Source organism: Bombus pascuorum, chromosome 9 (assembly GCF_905332965.1).
Source record: "Bombus pascuorum chromosome 9, iyBomPasc1.1, whole genome shotgun sequence".
In the NCBI taxonomy this organism is placed as follows: domain Eukaryota; kingdom Metazoa; phylum Arthropoda; class Insecta; order Hymenoptera; family Apidae; genus Bombus; species Bombus pascuorum.
The window spans coordinates 4,189,824-4,206,566 of record NC_083496.1 but is presented as its reverse complement, the minus strand read 5'-3'; the positions used below and the strand labels follow the sequence as shown (position 1 = coordinate 4,206,566).

Below are 16,743 nucleotides of genomic sequence, written 5' to 3'. Positions count from 1 at the left end.
CTCGCCTGTTCTTTCAAGTTTCTACGATACCAGATATTTACCAACGAGGATCCGTTTCTTACGAGAGATATCTTATTTGAAAGGAATAAAGGATTTTTCACGATTTTGTGAAAGTAACTTAATCGTTTCGACGTGCAAAGTTAGCCACGTTTGACAGATGTTAGACTGTGGAACAAAAACCGCTTGTAATCCTTACTCGTTGTATTTCGAGACTTACAGTGGCCACTCAAACAAGTTCTTCGCTTCCACCTGCCGCGTCAATCTGGCAACACCTGCACCCTTATAGATTCATACTCGTTCGCAGAAAATCGCTCGTGTTTCTTCGTCTCGCCATCCGATCGACGGTCTTTCGACGAAGCAAACGGAAGTCAATTACGTTATTCGCGGAGCGATCGTATTGGTTTTCGGAAGTCTTCATTTTCCTTCGTTTTCTCCCTCTTCTTCTCTCTCTTCTCTTCTTCTCCCGTAGAAATACTTTGCCATCCTCTCGAGTTGAAATCGACGACAACGGACAAAGCGTAGGGAATGTAAAACGTGTATCGATTTCTTGCTAGGAAACAGAAATTCTAGAGGAAGATAGTACGCGCGGGAATTTGAACGAGTTATCGCGTTTCTGCCACGATTCGATGGTTTCCGTGGAAAAGGACATCGGAGAATCGTTCCATTTAATCGATGTATCGTTGAGATACACGGTCGGAAACAAGTGGAAGAACATTTTGTGTCTATCGGTTAACCGGTGCGTCGTTGTGTCGACAAACGTGTGAACTTTTCTAAAGAGTGTATCGAAAAGAAGAGAGCGATCGGAAAGAGAACAGCAAGCCAGGTATCGCGCAGAGAGACCGAAAGGAAAAGTCGGCGATATTGGGCCGCGGCCGAACAACAACGTGGCTGGAATGTACGTGACAGAGACAGGTAACCATAAAGTGGTACCTGCGCCCACGATCAGATCAAAAATGGTCGAATACAAAACGGCTAACGAAACTGGCGAACGCTGTGGCGGAGGCGGTGGCGGCGGCGGCGGCGGCGGTGGAGGTGGCGGCACACATCTGGCCGCTACCGTGAAAAATACCGTGCGCCGTTTGCTTCGTCGGACAAAAAGTCACCGGGACGCACCGTCCTCGAACACCGCAGCGGCCGTGCAGGCGGCAAATGGAAATCGCGCGAATAACCTGGCCATTGTAAGGAATAAAACGAACAATGCGAATGATCCAACCGCCAGAAGATCTCAGCCCCCTCTTCCGCCATCTTCCGATCAACATTCGAGCAGAAACACTTACGGAAGACGACACTCCAGGCTGCGCGTTAGACTTCAGGTAAGAGAACGACGCCGTGTCGTGGAAAAATTATTCGCGATATTCTTCCCTTTCTCCGCGCTATAGCTCGCGCGAGCATCAGGCGTGCGAACGGCATACGGAATATCTGTGTCGTCGTCGTCGTCGTCTATCTATGCGATGCTGCTGGAAGCTATCTGCTAGTCGAGATAATTTTATCGAGAAAATCCACGTCTCGCGCGAAGGAAGATATTTTCGACGATCGTCGTGTCTTTTACGATTTTCCCGCTTCGTTCGGCCAGGCTTGGCTGAGTCCGTATCGATCGTTTCATCTGCCTTACAGATTTCTCGATTGGTTCGCTGTTCCGTTTGTCACGGTGCGATTCGACCGGGTTTCTGCTCGGTCGGTTCACACGCGTTTACGTAATCGCATTGTGATCAGCCTTCTCGTAAATTACCGATTTATTTCTCTTTATATCTGCAATGACGAGCTGCCAAGAATATCGTCTACTCTTGCGCAACACGTCGATGATTGCAGACAGAGTTTCGCCTTTTGAAAATAAAAAAGCGTACGCTCGATCTTAAGAAAATGGACGAAAAAAAGCCGAACGGCGCAAGGTGACGAAGGCCAAACTCGCAAGAAAGGAACAACGTTCTCGTTTCCATCGCGAGCGTGTTCGAGCGGTGCGAATTCCGACGAACCGTCTTTGTGGATCTTGTTTAATTATTGTAATATAAGGGTATTGTATGAGCGTCTCCGCGAACCAGCTGTGCTAGTCGTTAATAGCATAATTGTTTGCTGCTTAATTGTCCTTAGAATTACGAGTCGCAAAAGGTTACAACGAGCCGAGACGTCGCGAAACGACTCTACTCGTATCGTAGATTCGAGCGTGTTACGGTGACACGCGTGCGGCGCACGACTTGCTTAGAAACGTCGAAACAAGGTTGATTAGGTTTGCGTCTGCAAACTCCAAAGCGATAATTACTTCTTCCTTCGTCGCGGAACAATGAATTCTCGTAGATGTATCGTAGCTTGTGAAACGGCCGTTTCTCTTGACCGAGTGCTCCTTTGCAACGCAACGCGTCGATTGGTCTGCTGGCAGAGGAAATCTATTCGGTTCGTTGTCTAAGCGATGGCGATGTATACTCCGCCGCTCCCTTTTTACGAAAACTCATTTACATCACACTTACGCCATAACGACGAGGTAGCGTTCTCGATATCTAATCTATCGTACGAGTGTGCGTTTTTCTTTCCAAACATTCGTGCGTCTCTGTTAATTTGATTAAGCATCTCGCTGTATCCTGTACGATTCATTCTTCGAGACAGAAACAGAAGACGGCGAATTACGAAGGTGAGAAGAACGATAGTGTGCGTTTCTCGATTACCTGTGCGCACAGTGTATATATACATACCTTGGCGTATGCTTCTCGACTCGCTTTCCTTTCACCATCGAAGAATGTACGCGCAGCCGTACACATTGCCGTATAACTCGGCTGCGTGATCATACGCCATCGGTTTCCGCTTAAATCGCCAACTTAATCGTCTAACGATTCCGTGTCTACTCCAACGAGTCGTTTCTTTCGCTATCGAGAAAATACGCGCAACACGTAGCTACTTTTTCTTCGCTTTCGCGATCTCTTCGAAGGCAAATCCAACGTTTCCATAGTTTTGCGCAATTTCGATGTAACGAACTCGTTGAATCCGCGCTTTCTGCATCGCCAAGATATAGCGATGGTTATGAAACATGCGTGACCTTGATAAACGGCGAACTGGACGCGCGATTTTATCGCGTTATTAGGTTAGCGAAACGAAACAAATTTATTTGTTACATACGTGACTAACACCTATTCTGCCTTTGAATATGCGAATAGCGTTCCTTCGCAACGCCAGACGTTTCTCGGAGATTGAAAGCTTGGTCGAGTGGGCGGTATCTTTTTAGTAACGATTACAGTGACGTCATCCAACGTGTACACGGTTCACACGATCGGTTCTACGCGATCTTAGAGAAAAGTAGAATAAGAGGAAATCGGCACGACTACGTTCCTGGCATTTCGTCATTCATACTCTATCAGCTATCAACGTCCGATAGTATTTCGCTAGTTTCCAAGCGATTACAAAGGTCGTCGTAATCTTCGATCAAAGCCACACCTATTCTCAAACCGACTTATCGAAACTCTCGTTCGAGTTACACAAGACGACGAGAAGTTATTAAAATTCACTTCGGCTGCGCTATCTATTCCGTACATTATCGAGGGTCAAAAGAACTCTCGAAGTGCAAGTTTGCTTTTACTTAAGCGCTAAATACACTTTCAACGTTGTCCGATGTATCGAGACGCACGAACGTGCAATCGCATCCAACACGCGTACGTACCGATATTCTTACGATGCCTTTATACAAAGCTGCGAACAGCTCGTATGGAAATGGAAAAATCCGTTTGCAAGGAGAAGAGATACGGTAGCGGCTTTCTACGACGTCCAAATATCCAGCGTTGCGATTTTGCTATTGAGGTGAAACTTGCTGGAAAAAAAACAGCTAGTTTCCATTGGTGACGGTAAACTATCTTTCGCCGACACCGGCTAACAACGGCTCGTATGTACTTTAAACGATTCACTTCCGCGATAGCCATCAGGGGACTGTCCATCCGTACGTGCATATGTAACGTTTGTACGGACATTGGATGGGAGTTTTATCAAGGCCGTTTCCATCTAACGAATCGACATTCCCCTCCGTAGCCGACTGTAGTCTTACTGAAAATTATTTTGGACACCCTTTAAAATATAATAGCTGGTGAAATACGTTCTTCGTACCGAACAGCGTTGGATATTCGGTGTTTCGCAGTTTCCTTAACGATCCATTCCGCCTTCTTTTCTTTAACGTTTCGCTGATCGTTCGCGCGATCGGGCAAGAAGAGAAGAGAAAGAAATTTGTCGGACAAATTACACGAGCTTGACGTCATCGGTGGTTGTTCGCGAACAGACGCGTGCATTTGCCGCGCCTATGTAACAAATACGTAATTAGCAACGAATTCGAAATCTAGCTGTACCGTGGAATATTCGGAGGAGCAACGCCGTTCGCGCGCATGTCGAAACGCGGAAGCTGTCGCCGTATATCGAGTATCGATTCGCCCGCGATGATTAGGAAGAAAATCGACACTTTGGTATCGTAGTGATAACTGTGCTCCTGTGTCGATTCGAAATTCCCAATTGCGCATATGATACCGATTAAGGAGGAATTATGTAAACCAACTGGGATATTTTCATACGCGTGGCTTGCACGACTGAAAGCCAACGCTAGGTCATATCGGACGGACACGTGCATGATAAACAATTAGTAGACGCTAGACCTTGTTTCCTGATTCAGTCGGTTTAGACGCTTCGACATATTCTCGTTACTTGCAACAATTGTCTCCGCGTAGTCTTTCTTCTACTCCGTTACACTTGGACGGTGGCGAAACACAGAGTCGATGTCGCAAACAAATTCCATGAAAATCTTAAAATTGTTATCGCTATCGAGACGTATATTTTACAGGTTCTTCTATCCGTTGAACGTTTCCTACGATGTAAACGAGGAACAGAACGGTTCGTTATCTCGCGAGTATAACGAGCATCGAAAAAGCTTTTGATAAGCATAGACCAACACGAATAGGTAGATTACGCGAAAACAGCGACAATGTTGCATTGCTCCCATACATTTTGCAACGGTCGGTCGATCCGAAAACTGAACGGGCCACAATGTCGGTGCGTGGTGTAGGTCTGGGGAATTTGAATTCTGTGAATTATTTAAAAGGGCAGAACGAGTTCCGTTGGCTATTCCGGTGGTTATTAAAACCCGATAAGAATCATCGTTTGTTTATCGAGTTGTAAAACGCGATTAGGAAATTATTCGTTTGAAACACAACGAGTGGGTATTCCGCGCGAAGCGTTCTCGGCGCTTGCGAGCAACGCGTATAAACCCATTATCGTGATTCGATTTTGGAATCACGGAAACAAGAGGAATCGAAACGCTCGATCGCTTGCCGACCGAAAGAACAGAGAAGGAAGAGGCAAATGTACGTTAACGGAAACCTAACCAGTTCGTATCGAGATTGTGGCCGCGTGGTTTTTCTTTTTAAATCGTTTTCTTTTTTTTCTCTTCTGTTTCCTCGTTCGCAGCCGTCGTAACGAGCGTGCGCTCGACCGTACGAGAACAGAGTTTCTCGTTGAAGGTGCTGCTAAATTATCTCTATGATAGAAAGGGGCGTGCCAGGCGTCCAATGTAACTCGGTTACTGCGAAAGTCTGACTTTTCTGCGAGGTTACGGCCTACACGGGAATATTCCATCGATACCAAGACTCGCATTCCTCGCTAAATGAAATTTCTTACGATTAGTCTCACCTCGAGCGTATCGATACGGAGAGTTCAACTCGGAGTCGTGCGTGCGTATTTCGCTTGGAATTTTCGTCGTTTATCTTCCCCGCGACGATCGCCAACGAATATAATCGCGAGATCCTTCGCAACACGAAAGTGCCGCCCCTGTTTTGCGACTACGAACAACGACAACGATGGAAGTGGAAGAAAACAGAAGGAAACGATCGTCGTGCGTATCTTCGAGTAGAGAGGGAGGGGAAGAGAGAGAGAGAGAGAGATGTCAGGAAGAAGACAAATTGCGAGTCACTGACGAATTACTTGGTCGATCGTGTTCGCGGAATCGATGATGCCTAGTCGGTTTTCGGTAAACAACTACTCTCCCACTTTTCGTGTTTCTTCGTTTCGTTCGCCGTCTATGACGCGTGTGTCGCTAATTCCATATGTCCGCGATGACAACAGAAAAAAGTATGCTATCTCGCGACATCGCTGTTATCGTTGGTTTATCGTCACGCGGTTATCGATCTTCATTGATCCGATCGATAACAAAACGGGAAAAGATGCAACTACGATAGAAGGACTGTTCGTAATCGTTGGCTCTCGTTTCGCATCGATTCATCGGGTTCTTCTCTCGTACGCGGCTCACGGCCAGCCGCCAGACGAGCGCGATCTTCGTTCTGCCCCGCAATTTCCTTTGTTACGACGAATTTCCTTTGTCGGAACAGTCCGTTACACGCGGTACGAAAATTTACGCCTCGTTACAGAGGCTAAAGCTAGTTCCTTCCAAAACGTAGACACGAAACGGTCGAATCTACCGACCTTTCTTCTTGTAAAATTCCATCTAACAAGCTATTTTGTAACATTGTTTCCTTCGTTTCCTGTCCTTTCGTTCTCCATAAATGCATAGAGAGCACGATAAGGTACGTAAAATTCTTTCACACCGTCGCATTTCCGCGAACCATCGGCCTGACTAACGTGCAAGGTGAGTCGATAAGAAACACTGTCTAAAGTAACACGTTAACTCGTTGGTTTTATCGAAAACTTTTAAATAAATTCTGTTGCATTTCAAGGGACTCGACAGGATGGATGCAATTTTATTTTCTAATATCTTACGTTTTATATCGCGTTGGATATCAGGCTGGCCTTGAGTTTCTTAAACGGCACCGTATATTTTTGTTTAGACATTTTCTACGAAGAAACGTTAATTTACTTGTATCGAAGAACCATTAGTTTAAGTGATATTTTCACTTGAATTTGTCAAATTTAACGCACGAAAAACAGGTGACGTAAACAGGCAAGGAATACCGTCCCACGCCTTTCCTCGCCTCTCGTACGTTAAATTTGACAAATTGGAGTATCTGCCAAACTAACGATTCTTCGCTATAAATAAGTTAATACCTTTCTAATACTTCGAAGAGAACGTTCAGCTGTATCGAATGTACGGCACGGTGTTTGAAAAGTTCAAAAATCACCTCGATATCTCAGAAAGCGCAAGATATTAGAAAACGAAATAGCATCCATTCAGCGAGACCCTGGGGAAATGCAGCGTAATTCGTTTAAGACGTTTTCGACGAAACCAACAGACAACGAGTTGTTTCGGAAAGTATTTTTTATTGACTCATCCTGTATACACATACTTGAACAAACGACGGTCAGACGTATATTTCGGAAGCTGATGATTCCTCTCGAGCCGAATCGTCCGAGCTGTAATCGCGTTCGTCGAAGGTAGAAGCCAATCGAGCGGAATTCGATCGTCGGATGCGTAGGTAACGCGAAATGGGCCATTGCATCGGTGCGCGTCAACTTTCATATTTACTAGGTGTGGAACGTGCACGTTGGGACGCGGTAGTCCTCTCCGCGAAAGGTTAAAGAAATGTGTGCCCCGAACGCGACTAGTCTACGGAAGGTCACGAGAAATCGCAACTATCTCGCGCTCGCAATCTCGTCGAGTTCATTCCAGTTGATAATGCCGCTTGGTGATTCGTCGATCCTCGACCAACGTATCGTTCGCAGCTACTTTCAACGACTCTTCAGGGAAGAGACCTTTCTAACGGCGCGAGATCCTCCGACGTGCGGGTCGCTTTGGACGTCGTGGAAAATTTCAAAGGTCTAAACTCGAAATACGATAATAAGGCTCGAACGCCGATCCGTTTATACCGACAAACGCGCCAAGTTCGTAAAGAAATGGACACGATTTATAGGAAACTAGCGGAGTCGAACGGTGGAAGAAAAATATTTTCGCGTGTTTCGGTACGCCTACGGCAACCAGGCGAAAGCAGAAGTCGCGAGCGTGATCCAACAGATCTCAAGGTCGATGGTCTCGGCAGTAGAAAAGATGGCGGCTCGAGGGTACCGAAGCGATCAAACACAGACCTGCTATCGGCACTTGCACTTTGAGCTCTTAGCACGATGGCCGATCGCGTTGGAAAAGGAACGCCGACAGCCGAGAGAGACGAGAAACGAAGTTTACTCGATCGACGCGGTGATCAATCGCGCGCGTGACTCACGAGCACGGCTTTCGTCGATCGCGCGCACAGTTGACCGCAATTGGCGTACGCGGTTGCGCTCGCACTCGCGAGAAGTTTTCGCGTCGCGCCGAAGACGGCATATAGCGTGGCATATGGTTGTGGCGCGGCATGGCATGGCTCGGCACGTAACGCGCTTCGTCGCGTCCACCGGATGCAGTCTCATCGGGGATCGGCGAGACTGCCCGACGCGAGCCGTTTCAGTGGCCGTTCGTCGAGTACACGCGCTTCATCTTTTCACGATTTTATCGTTTTCGTACGTGAAACGATCGAAAACAATCGGGCAAACTCAGTGAATAAGTGCGAAAACTGACGCGTCTTGCTAATTTACACGTACGCGATATATATCGGCGATGCGTCGCACGAATCTCTTCGCTCGATCGCTCCTTCCTCCGACTCTTCCCTCGATTTCGCTTTCGATGGAATCGCATTACGCGCGTAGAATACGTTTCTTTTCGCAACTCGAATAGCGTATTCGAGACTCTTAAGAATATCGTTACGCGACGATCGTACACGGTTGCCTGATCTTTATCCAACGAGCGAGATAAGACCGGGGGAACGATCGAAAAAGGACAAAGCCTGAACACGGAAAGGTAAAATGTAAAAGAAAGGAAGGTGGACGCCGAGGCTTTACGTAACTTGCGTGTAATTTCACGTTACTCGAGAATCGTACGACTAATTGGTACGTCAGTAGGCGTAGTTTGCCAAGTTCTCTCGAACCAGTCGTTTATCTTGTATCTTGGATAATTCGCCATACGCGGATTAATATCGTACTTGAGGGAAAGTTTACACAACGAATTAACCACGAGAAATACGCGTACGATGGAAATGAATGTTTAAAAATTTAGCGTTGCTTACCGCCGATATCCAAGTATCTGCGCTCGATGGACCAGAACGCTGGCGAACGTTCGATGCAAACAGTTGGCTGCTGCTGCTTCGCGTTGATTGTTTTTACTTATGTACGCACGTTGCCACGCGGTGAATGCAAACGAGAACTCGCATCAAGTTCACGTGGGTGAAGCGCGATTTCGATCGGACGAGAGCGAGATATCTTTTCCAGGTTAGCCTTGCTAGCCACCTGTTCCATTCTTAACCACGACTTATGCTTTACTGCCTCTACGTATTCAGCGCAAGCAGAATGCGCGGCCTCCGCTTTATCGTCTCGACAACGAATCTATCCTCCAGACCAGATATATAGATATAGTTGACTGTCTTTGGTAGATTTTAACCTTCTCGGAAATCGCGATTTAAACGTCTTTACCAGCGATAAGAAGGCAGGCTCTCTCTCTCTTTTTCCATCTCCGTCTCTCCTTGACCTCACTCGTTTCCTGTCCAATCGGTCGACGCGAGTAAGCGAAAACGGAAATCTCTTGTTATCGATCACGATGCACCGCTCAAAAATTGTCTCTTTCCGTGGAAATGTTTGAAAGAAAATCCGCAGAGGGGAATTTCGTCTTGGCAAACGGGATCGGAGAACCGTCGAAAATCGATTACAAGCAGACTTCTCAAAAAATTACGACGCGAAACTCCTTCGGATAATCCTCGAGTAATACGTATCTACCAGGTACTTTGAACTATTGTAGATACTTTTATCGTTAGATAAAGAAGACGAGGGCTCGCCTTACTCCGTAAGTTAGTTCGTTCGAAGACGCGCCATTATCAGTTTTCAGGTTTTACTCGTCATCGTTGTTGTCGTTTCGATTAAAAAAAAAAAAAAAAGAAAAAAATAATGACTGCCACCAACAAGGAGAAAATATATTTTTCTTGGCTCGATCGTGTTGGAGATTCTTGCAACTTGGGCGTTGGAATCGAGCTCGAGCTAGGTTGCTTGTATCGCTTATCAGCATCTACCGCTGATAACGGTCTAACGAAGTCAAGTTGGCCGGTCGTGCTCTTATCGTTCGGGGGAAATGGACCCAGTTGTTCGTAGCCGACCGTTGACGCGCAACCTCGCAGCGCTCGTTTCTTTTCGGCGATCGATCCGCGTTTTTTTCGCAAAGTGTCCGCTGCGTCGCACGAGCGTTCCATCTTGGACGACCGGTGACTTAGTCGAAGGAGAGATACGTCGCGTGTATTCGATATATAACGATATAACGATTACGACTACGGTCGATCGAGCAAATATTTCCTCTCCGACCTTCCATCGACGTTCGTTCGCAACCGCCTACAGATTCGTTGCTTCCTTCGTTTCTTTTCTTCTCTTCTCCTATCCGTTTACGTTTTTGAAATTTGCATACGTTCCCGTAGGTTTGTGCGAAGCGTTTATTCTGGTCGAGAAATCGGTACCGTTTCTTAGATATCGCGCCGCCATCGAGGCCAACCGTGAGATTATTACAACGGAAAGAGACGCGTTTCTTATCGCGCTTACCAACCTGCACTCGAAACGATTCCAACTTTTCCATCGAACGCACCCTGATCCGTTTCGCAATTAACTGCGAAGTTGCTTTCTCCGAGTTTTACCGCGGCGTTCCGTTCGAACAATTTCCGCCGAGCGATATCTATTCGCCGGCTATTGGAATTAGTCGGTTCGTTCGGCTGGAGAAAACGTGCCTTTTCGTATTCGAGCGCGAGCTACTAGCGACCATCGAGCGATAAGCAAGTGAAAAAATAAACTCGAAGATCGACGAATCAACACCTTGGAAAGACGCGTGCGTGGCATATCTTTATCGGTCGGTTCGATGTATCGCGCGGAGTACCGTAACATCGGTGCCATCCACTTTCTTTTCTCGTTAGTTGTTTTTTTTCTTTCGTTTCTTCCTCGTTTGCCTGTCCTTCCGTGTATCGACACCTTCCACCATCGATTTCCATCGATCAGAAATTCGTGCCGGACAACGTATACAAGGCCTGTGTGTATTCGCCGCAATCGTCGCAACCATAATCACCTTCACGCTTCGATTTTTCGAATCGGCGAATAATCGAAATCGCCTGTCCGCGAGTCGACGCACCTGGTACTCTGGCGAGATCGATCGCCAAGAAAGTATCACGAATCACGACCGTTCGCTTCGGTCGAGGAAAGCTTTCGTGTTCACATAAAGTGTGTCTGTACGCGCCGCTGCTTTTTGCTTGTCGATACCTTTATATATACACATACACACATGTATATGTCATTGTTGCCAACAAGAAATAAAGTATAAGACCGGCGAAGGATAATCGGCTGGATCGTGTCTCGTGCCTCGTGCCTCGTTCCTCGTGCTCGGGTTTTGGGTAATATACATACATAAATGTCTCAACGTGTGAAGAGTGATAATCGTCCCTTCGTCGACGAAGATCGTCGCCCAGCGAAGCGATCAGCGGCTCCTTAACGAGGATAACGCATGTTTTTCTAACAGAGAACGCGACCTGCCAAGCTGCCTGTGGAAGCCGATCCATTCGGTCGATGAAGGATCCATGTTGAAGAATTACCGCTGGTGCTGCACGACGTTCGAACATTTTCCCAAAGTTTGCTGACGACGCGTGGAAAACTATCGAATCCCGCCGAGTGTACCTCTTCTTTCTCGCGACGAGAAAGAGAGAGCGAGAGAGAGAGAGAAAGAAAGAGAGAAAGAGAAATAGAGAGCGTTCGAACGCGATAACCTCTCTGTCGGATCGATCATGGAGGGTCGAGAAAGTCTGTTCTCTCGAGCCCAACCGAGCAGAGGCTCGGTTCGATCGCAAACCGAGCGACAGAGCATCGAAACGCCGAACGTCGCGACAACGGAGAACAAACAACGTCACATCGGTGGATACCGATCCGCGAACAGAGAACCGACGAGTCTCACCTCGGCACCCGGAAGGTACGTGCCGACAGCACGTACACCGATGGACAATTTGAAGCAGTGGGAGTTGGTGGAGCACGATCATCGTCTCCAAGTGATAGAAAAGGGAAGCATGGCGAATCCTTCGTCGAAGGGTGGTGTCGTCAAACGTTCACCCAGCATCGCTGGCAACGACGCGACATCGATCGCCGGTAAAAAGGCTGTCGCGATCGAAGCGAGCCTCGAGGAAAAATTGAAGGCGTTCAAAAACTCGAACATCGTTCAGCCTATCGCGGTTCGTTCTCGACGCGATGACGATCGTTCCGACAGCGACGCCAAGCTTCCGGTTAAACTCGAACTGATCCTGAAACAGCGAAAAGGTTCGGGCGCAGAGAGTACGGATATGCTTCAACGATTGGAGCAGCAGGTCAAGGCCATCGAAATGGACACTCTCGCAGCCAGAACGCGCCAGTTGGAGATCAGCTCGGATTTCGAGCCAGAAATTCTATACACGGACCTTCGATACAGGGAACACGAGGATCTACTTCGAAACGTGACGGATGACGAAGCCGAGGGGTAACATTTTCTCTCTTCTCATCATACCGAAACAATAATTCTTTCGCGTATGTACGCGCATTCGCAACGCGCACTACTACGGTCTTCCGTCCCATTTCCGTTCCTTTCTCTCATTTCTTTTTTTTTTTTTCGTCTTTTTTTTCTATTTTCTTTTTTATCTTTTATCCATTTAGTTGTTTTTTCTCGGTTCCCTTAAATCTGTTCCGTTCTCGTTCGTTGATTCGTCCGGGAAGGCGTGACTCTGCGAGATCCGTTTCTCGTGCGTGCTACGCGTCGCGTATCGCGATCATCGACGTGTCGTTCGTTTTATGAAGCGTCGAACACGCTCGGCAATACGCCCCGTAGAGCCGGGCGAAGGCAAGCGCGACGAAGAGGCACGTCGATCTAACGCCTAAAATCGTAGAAAAAAAAAAAAAAAAAAAAAAAAAAAAACAGAACGACGAACGACAGAGTTAGAGAATGATCACCGATGAATTAAAACGAAAAGGGCCTCTCCGTTGCATCGAGGAGACGCGACGAGGAATTCGACGGGAAACGCAGGCGTTACAACGAAGAAAGCGACGACGAAATTATCAAGGACAGCCTCGGACACGAGGCGAGCACAGGAAGCGGAAGTGCCCCTTCGAGCGCAGACTAGGATGGTGCAGCAAGCGCGTGCGTTCGTCGCGGCACGGGCCAACAACAACGCGAAGAAAGATCAACGGCAGCAACAACGGCGACAAACCAATGCGGTTAACAACGCGATCAAACCGTCGTCAGACATCATGCAGAAGAGTGGCATAAATGAGAAGGAGGTAGATATTGTTTATAATGGACGGCAATTAAATAGAAGTAGTAAATCCTTTGGAGAGCGGACGGAGAGAATGAGAGTGAGAGAGAGATGGTCGAGGGAAATTTCCCAATGACAAGCAATTGTTTCATCTTTTCTCTTTTCAAACCCTTTTTCTTTTCGTTTCTTCTTCGATTTCTTTCCGTTTTAATTTTCGTTTATCGTTTTATCTCTTCTCCGAACAACGGCGTTAAATCGCAGCGAAACCTGTACAGATCGAACCATCGAATCGATGGAATAAGTGGAATATGCTGAGCGATGTCGAGACCCGATGGTCGGTCGTATCGTCGTATCCACGTTCAGCGAACGTAGTTACAAACCCTGGCTGACCAGTCGAGTATAACGAGAGCACAGCAGCGTAAACGCATTTACATACACGCCCGGATCACCTACCTACTTAGACTCGCAGTCTGCTCCTCGTCCGTTTCAGCTAGAATGACGCGGATGGCTTGCGTGTCTACTCGCTCGTACGAGGGTGTATCGTCTAACGATCGTGAAACCCATCAAAGTCGATTTCCCACTTTTGCGTCACCCCGCATCCCGTTTCTTATCTTCTTTCTTCCTCGCTCCTGCCCCCTTTTTTTCCTCCCGACTCGGCAGATTGGAAGCGACCCGGTCCAAAATATCAAATCTCTTCACGCGTTAAGCCAGCGCTTGGCTCGCCAATCCCTTTAGAATCGTATCTCGTTGCGAACCGAGCAATACACCGAATTCATGTTAAGTAACTCGCTCGACACGGCTCGATCGTTTTCCTTTTCTTCTCTTCTCCTTTTTCTTCTTCTTCTTCTTCTTCTCCCATCGAATTAAGAACGTGGCGAATTCGGAAACGACGATGGTCGTCGATCGAACGCGTGATCAGCTGACGACGCGAAAACTCGGTTTCGATCGCGCGCCCCAGAGGACGGAGATGATTCGCGAAAGTTGGTAAGAGGGGTTGTTGGTAGTCGGTACTTATTCCCGAGGTTGACGCTTGCGCAGACGCGATCATCGTCGTGCTCGTCGTCGTTGTCGCCGTTGTCGCGGCCGTCGTGGTCGTCGTCGTGTCTGTCGTCGTGGTCGTCGTGGTCGTCGTCATCGTGATCGCCATGATCGCGATACCGCCGGTGGTCGTGGTCGTGTTCGTGCTCGTGCTCGTGGTTACGATGGTCGCGTCGAGACAATCGTAGGGGAAAGCGGACAAGCAGGGAGAACTGGGAAAGCTCGGCTATCAAGGGTGGTTCGCTTGTAGAGTAGCAGTAGGGGGTGGCGGCATTACGCGTATTGATTCTCCTTTCGCATCCCTCGGCTGTGCACTTCTTCGGCCGGCAAGCGAGTCCGCTCTAACCGACGAATACGAGGGAGAAGTTAGTCGTCGAACGGTGACGTAACGACGAGCGAAATCTCTTTGGACGTCACGCGTCCTGTTTCGTACGTGGTATCGCGTGGCGACACCTTGGAGTTGGATCTGTCACCGACCGGAGGACGAGGATGCGTTCCGCTCGGTCCTCGCGCGACCTAACCCAGAGACGAAGGCCGCCAATTGTGATTAGTGACGTCAGACGCGTACGCGCTCGCGCTCGCGTTCGCGTTCGTGGCACGCCTCCGGGACTTTGTCTTCGAACGTCGATCGCTGCTTTTTTCGTTTCCGTTCGAGCGCCGTTTCGATTCGTTTAACGAGTTTCGGGTCGACCGACCGAGCAATCTACGTTTCTCGCTGTCGATGTACGCTCCTCGCCCCTTTTTCGTTCTTCGCTGTCACCAATGGAGGAACTACTCGTCGGTGAATTCATCGAGGCGACAGTGCGAACAGCCGAGTGTGCACTTTCGCTGTTGTCGAGCGACCAATCTTGCGACGCAAACAGTGTCTCAGTGATACGTGCTGATTCGTAAACGACTGTTTCTAATATTCGTCGACATTCGCGCACGCTTTCGGACTGGTTTTTGTGAAAGGAAACAGGAAGCTACTCGGCAATCGTTCGCGAAGATTGTTCGAACGAGACGATGTTTCGTTTCGTTTCGCTTTGGACACGCGCACGCAGTTGTATGGCTGCCGATCGCAACCGTACGAATCCCTTCCCCTCCTGTCTTTACCACTTTCGTTGAAAGTCAACGCGAACCGTCGTTGCCTCGGGAAAAGCCTCCGTTCTGACCGATAACTCGAGTATCTTCTTACTACCGTTTATGAAACAGTTGGACCGGAAAAACGCGAAAGAAAACGATCGTGTGTGTCGTTATGCGATTTGCAGGGAAGGATCCCTCGCAGAAAAGACAGAAAACAGTTTGTTCCGCATCTTCTTACCTCTGCGATGTCGTATACGCGCTTTATCTGGCTGATTTATGAATAAGGTGATAAGGACTTGGTGTACATGGGCCGTGAACGAAAATGGCCAGGCAAGAGTACGACGGAGAAGCGAATGATACTCGCTCGAGCGTTCCGATCGTCGATGCCCTTTTCTTGCTAACCTCCGAAGCGGCCGAAAGCTTGTTTCGATCGAGTCGGTCGCCATAAAGGAGAAGGTGCTGCGAGCAACATCTTCTCGATTGCCGGTCGATTTTCTTTGTTTCTTTGCCACACGCCGAAGAAAAACCGATCAAACTGGCGGCCTCGAAAGTTGCTGCAGCCTCCTCTTGCAAGATGGTCACTCGTGGCCATACGCGGGTAATTGACCTTGTGCAAATTATTATCTCTGCATCTTCCGAGCTATCTTCACGTTTCTTTCGCAATGCAACTTTGTCGACAAATTTTTGCACAGCCTGTACGCTGGAACGCTGCGATATTAGAAACGCAATTCGCATGAAGTTTCTTTAACGAGGTTCGATTAAATCCCATCGACGAGTTTCCGTCCCTGGAAATGCGAAACGTGATCGCGTGGTCGCGTGGTCGCGTGGTCGCGACACGCGAATTGCACGCGTAAAGCTCGACGCGCTCTGGGTAACAAGTCGAGCAAACTCGAGTCGATCGAACAAACTCGAGCGAATTCGAATTACAATTCGAACTTTGCCAGCACAGAGTGATACATGTATATATATCATATATGGAAATAGAGAAATCTCGCGTAAACGATCGAAACGTTGAGTCGGTCGGTAGAATTCAGTTTTGTCGCAGCAGCTGCAACGCCATGCGAGAATCGCCACCGTCCCTCGTATTCGATTTTAATCTAACGAGATCTACTGCGTTTATTTCAGACAGGGGATGGCGTGGGAGTGTCGAGTAGCGGTGGTCGACTCTCGTCTCGAAGTCGGACCTCGGAGGAGCCCCACATCGGCAAGTACAAATTACTCAAAACGATCGGCAAGGGTAACTTTGCCAAGGTAAAGCTTGCCAAGCACGTGCCTACCGGGAAGGAAGTGGCTATCAAAATCATCGACAAGACTCAATTAAATCCCGGTAGTCTTCAAAAGGTAAGAAACGCGTTGCTGTTGAATCGTCGTCGGTACGAAGCTATTAACGAGAAGACGTGATCGGTGTTTGTTGCGTGTTACA

The 16,743-nt window shown here is 48.0% G+C and overlaps 1 protein-coding gene across 22 annotated transcripts in view; it reads left to right on the top strand.

Annotated features, from left to right (window-relative positions):
- The window catches only part of LOC132910871 (serine/threonine-protein kinase MARK2-like), a 53,158-nt gene that overhangs the window by 15,652 nt on the left and 20,763 nt on the right, over positions 1–16,743 (top strand). For 12 of the 22 annotated variants that reach the window (XM_060966979.1, XM_060966980.1, XM_060966985.1 and 9 more), the window contains exons 2-4: positions 11,471–12,451; positions 12,939–13,245; positions 16,446–16,661. In XM_060966979.1, coding sequence (XP_060822962.1) covers positions 11,733–12,451; positions 12,939–13,245; positions 16,446–16,661 — 1,242 coding nt within the window. In that variant the 5' untranslated portion in view covers positions 11,471–11,732. Of the gene's footprint in view, positions 1–554; positions 1,314–11,470; positions 12,452–12,938; positions 13,246–14,292; positions 15,919–16,445; positions 16,662–16,743 lie in introns of those variants that run through there. The other 10 variants (XM_060966994.1, XM_060966995.1, XM_060966992.1 and 7 more) reach the window with 6 other exon arrangements.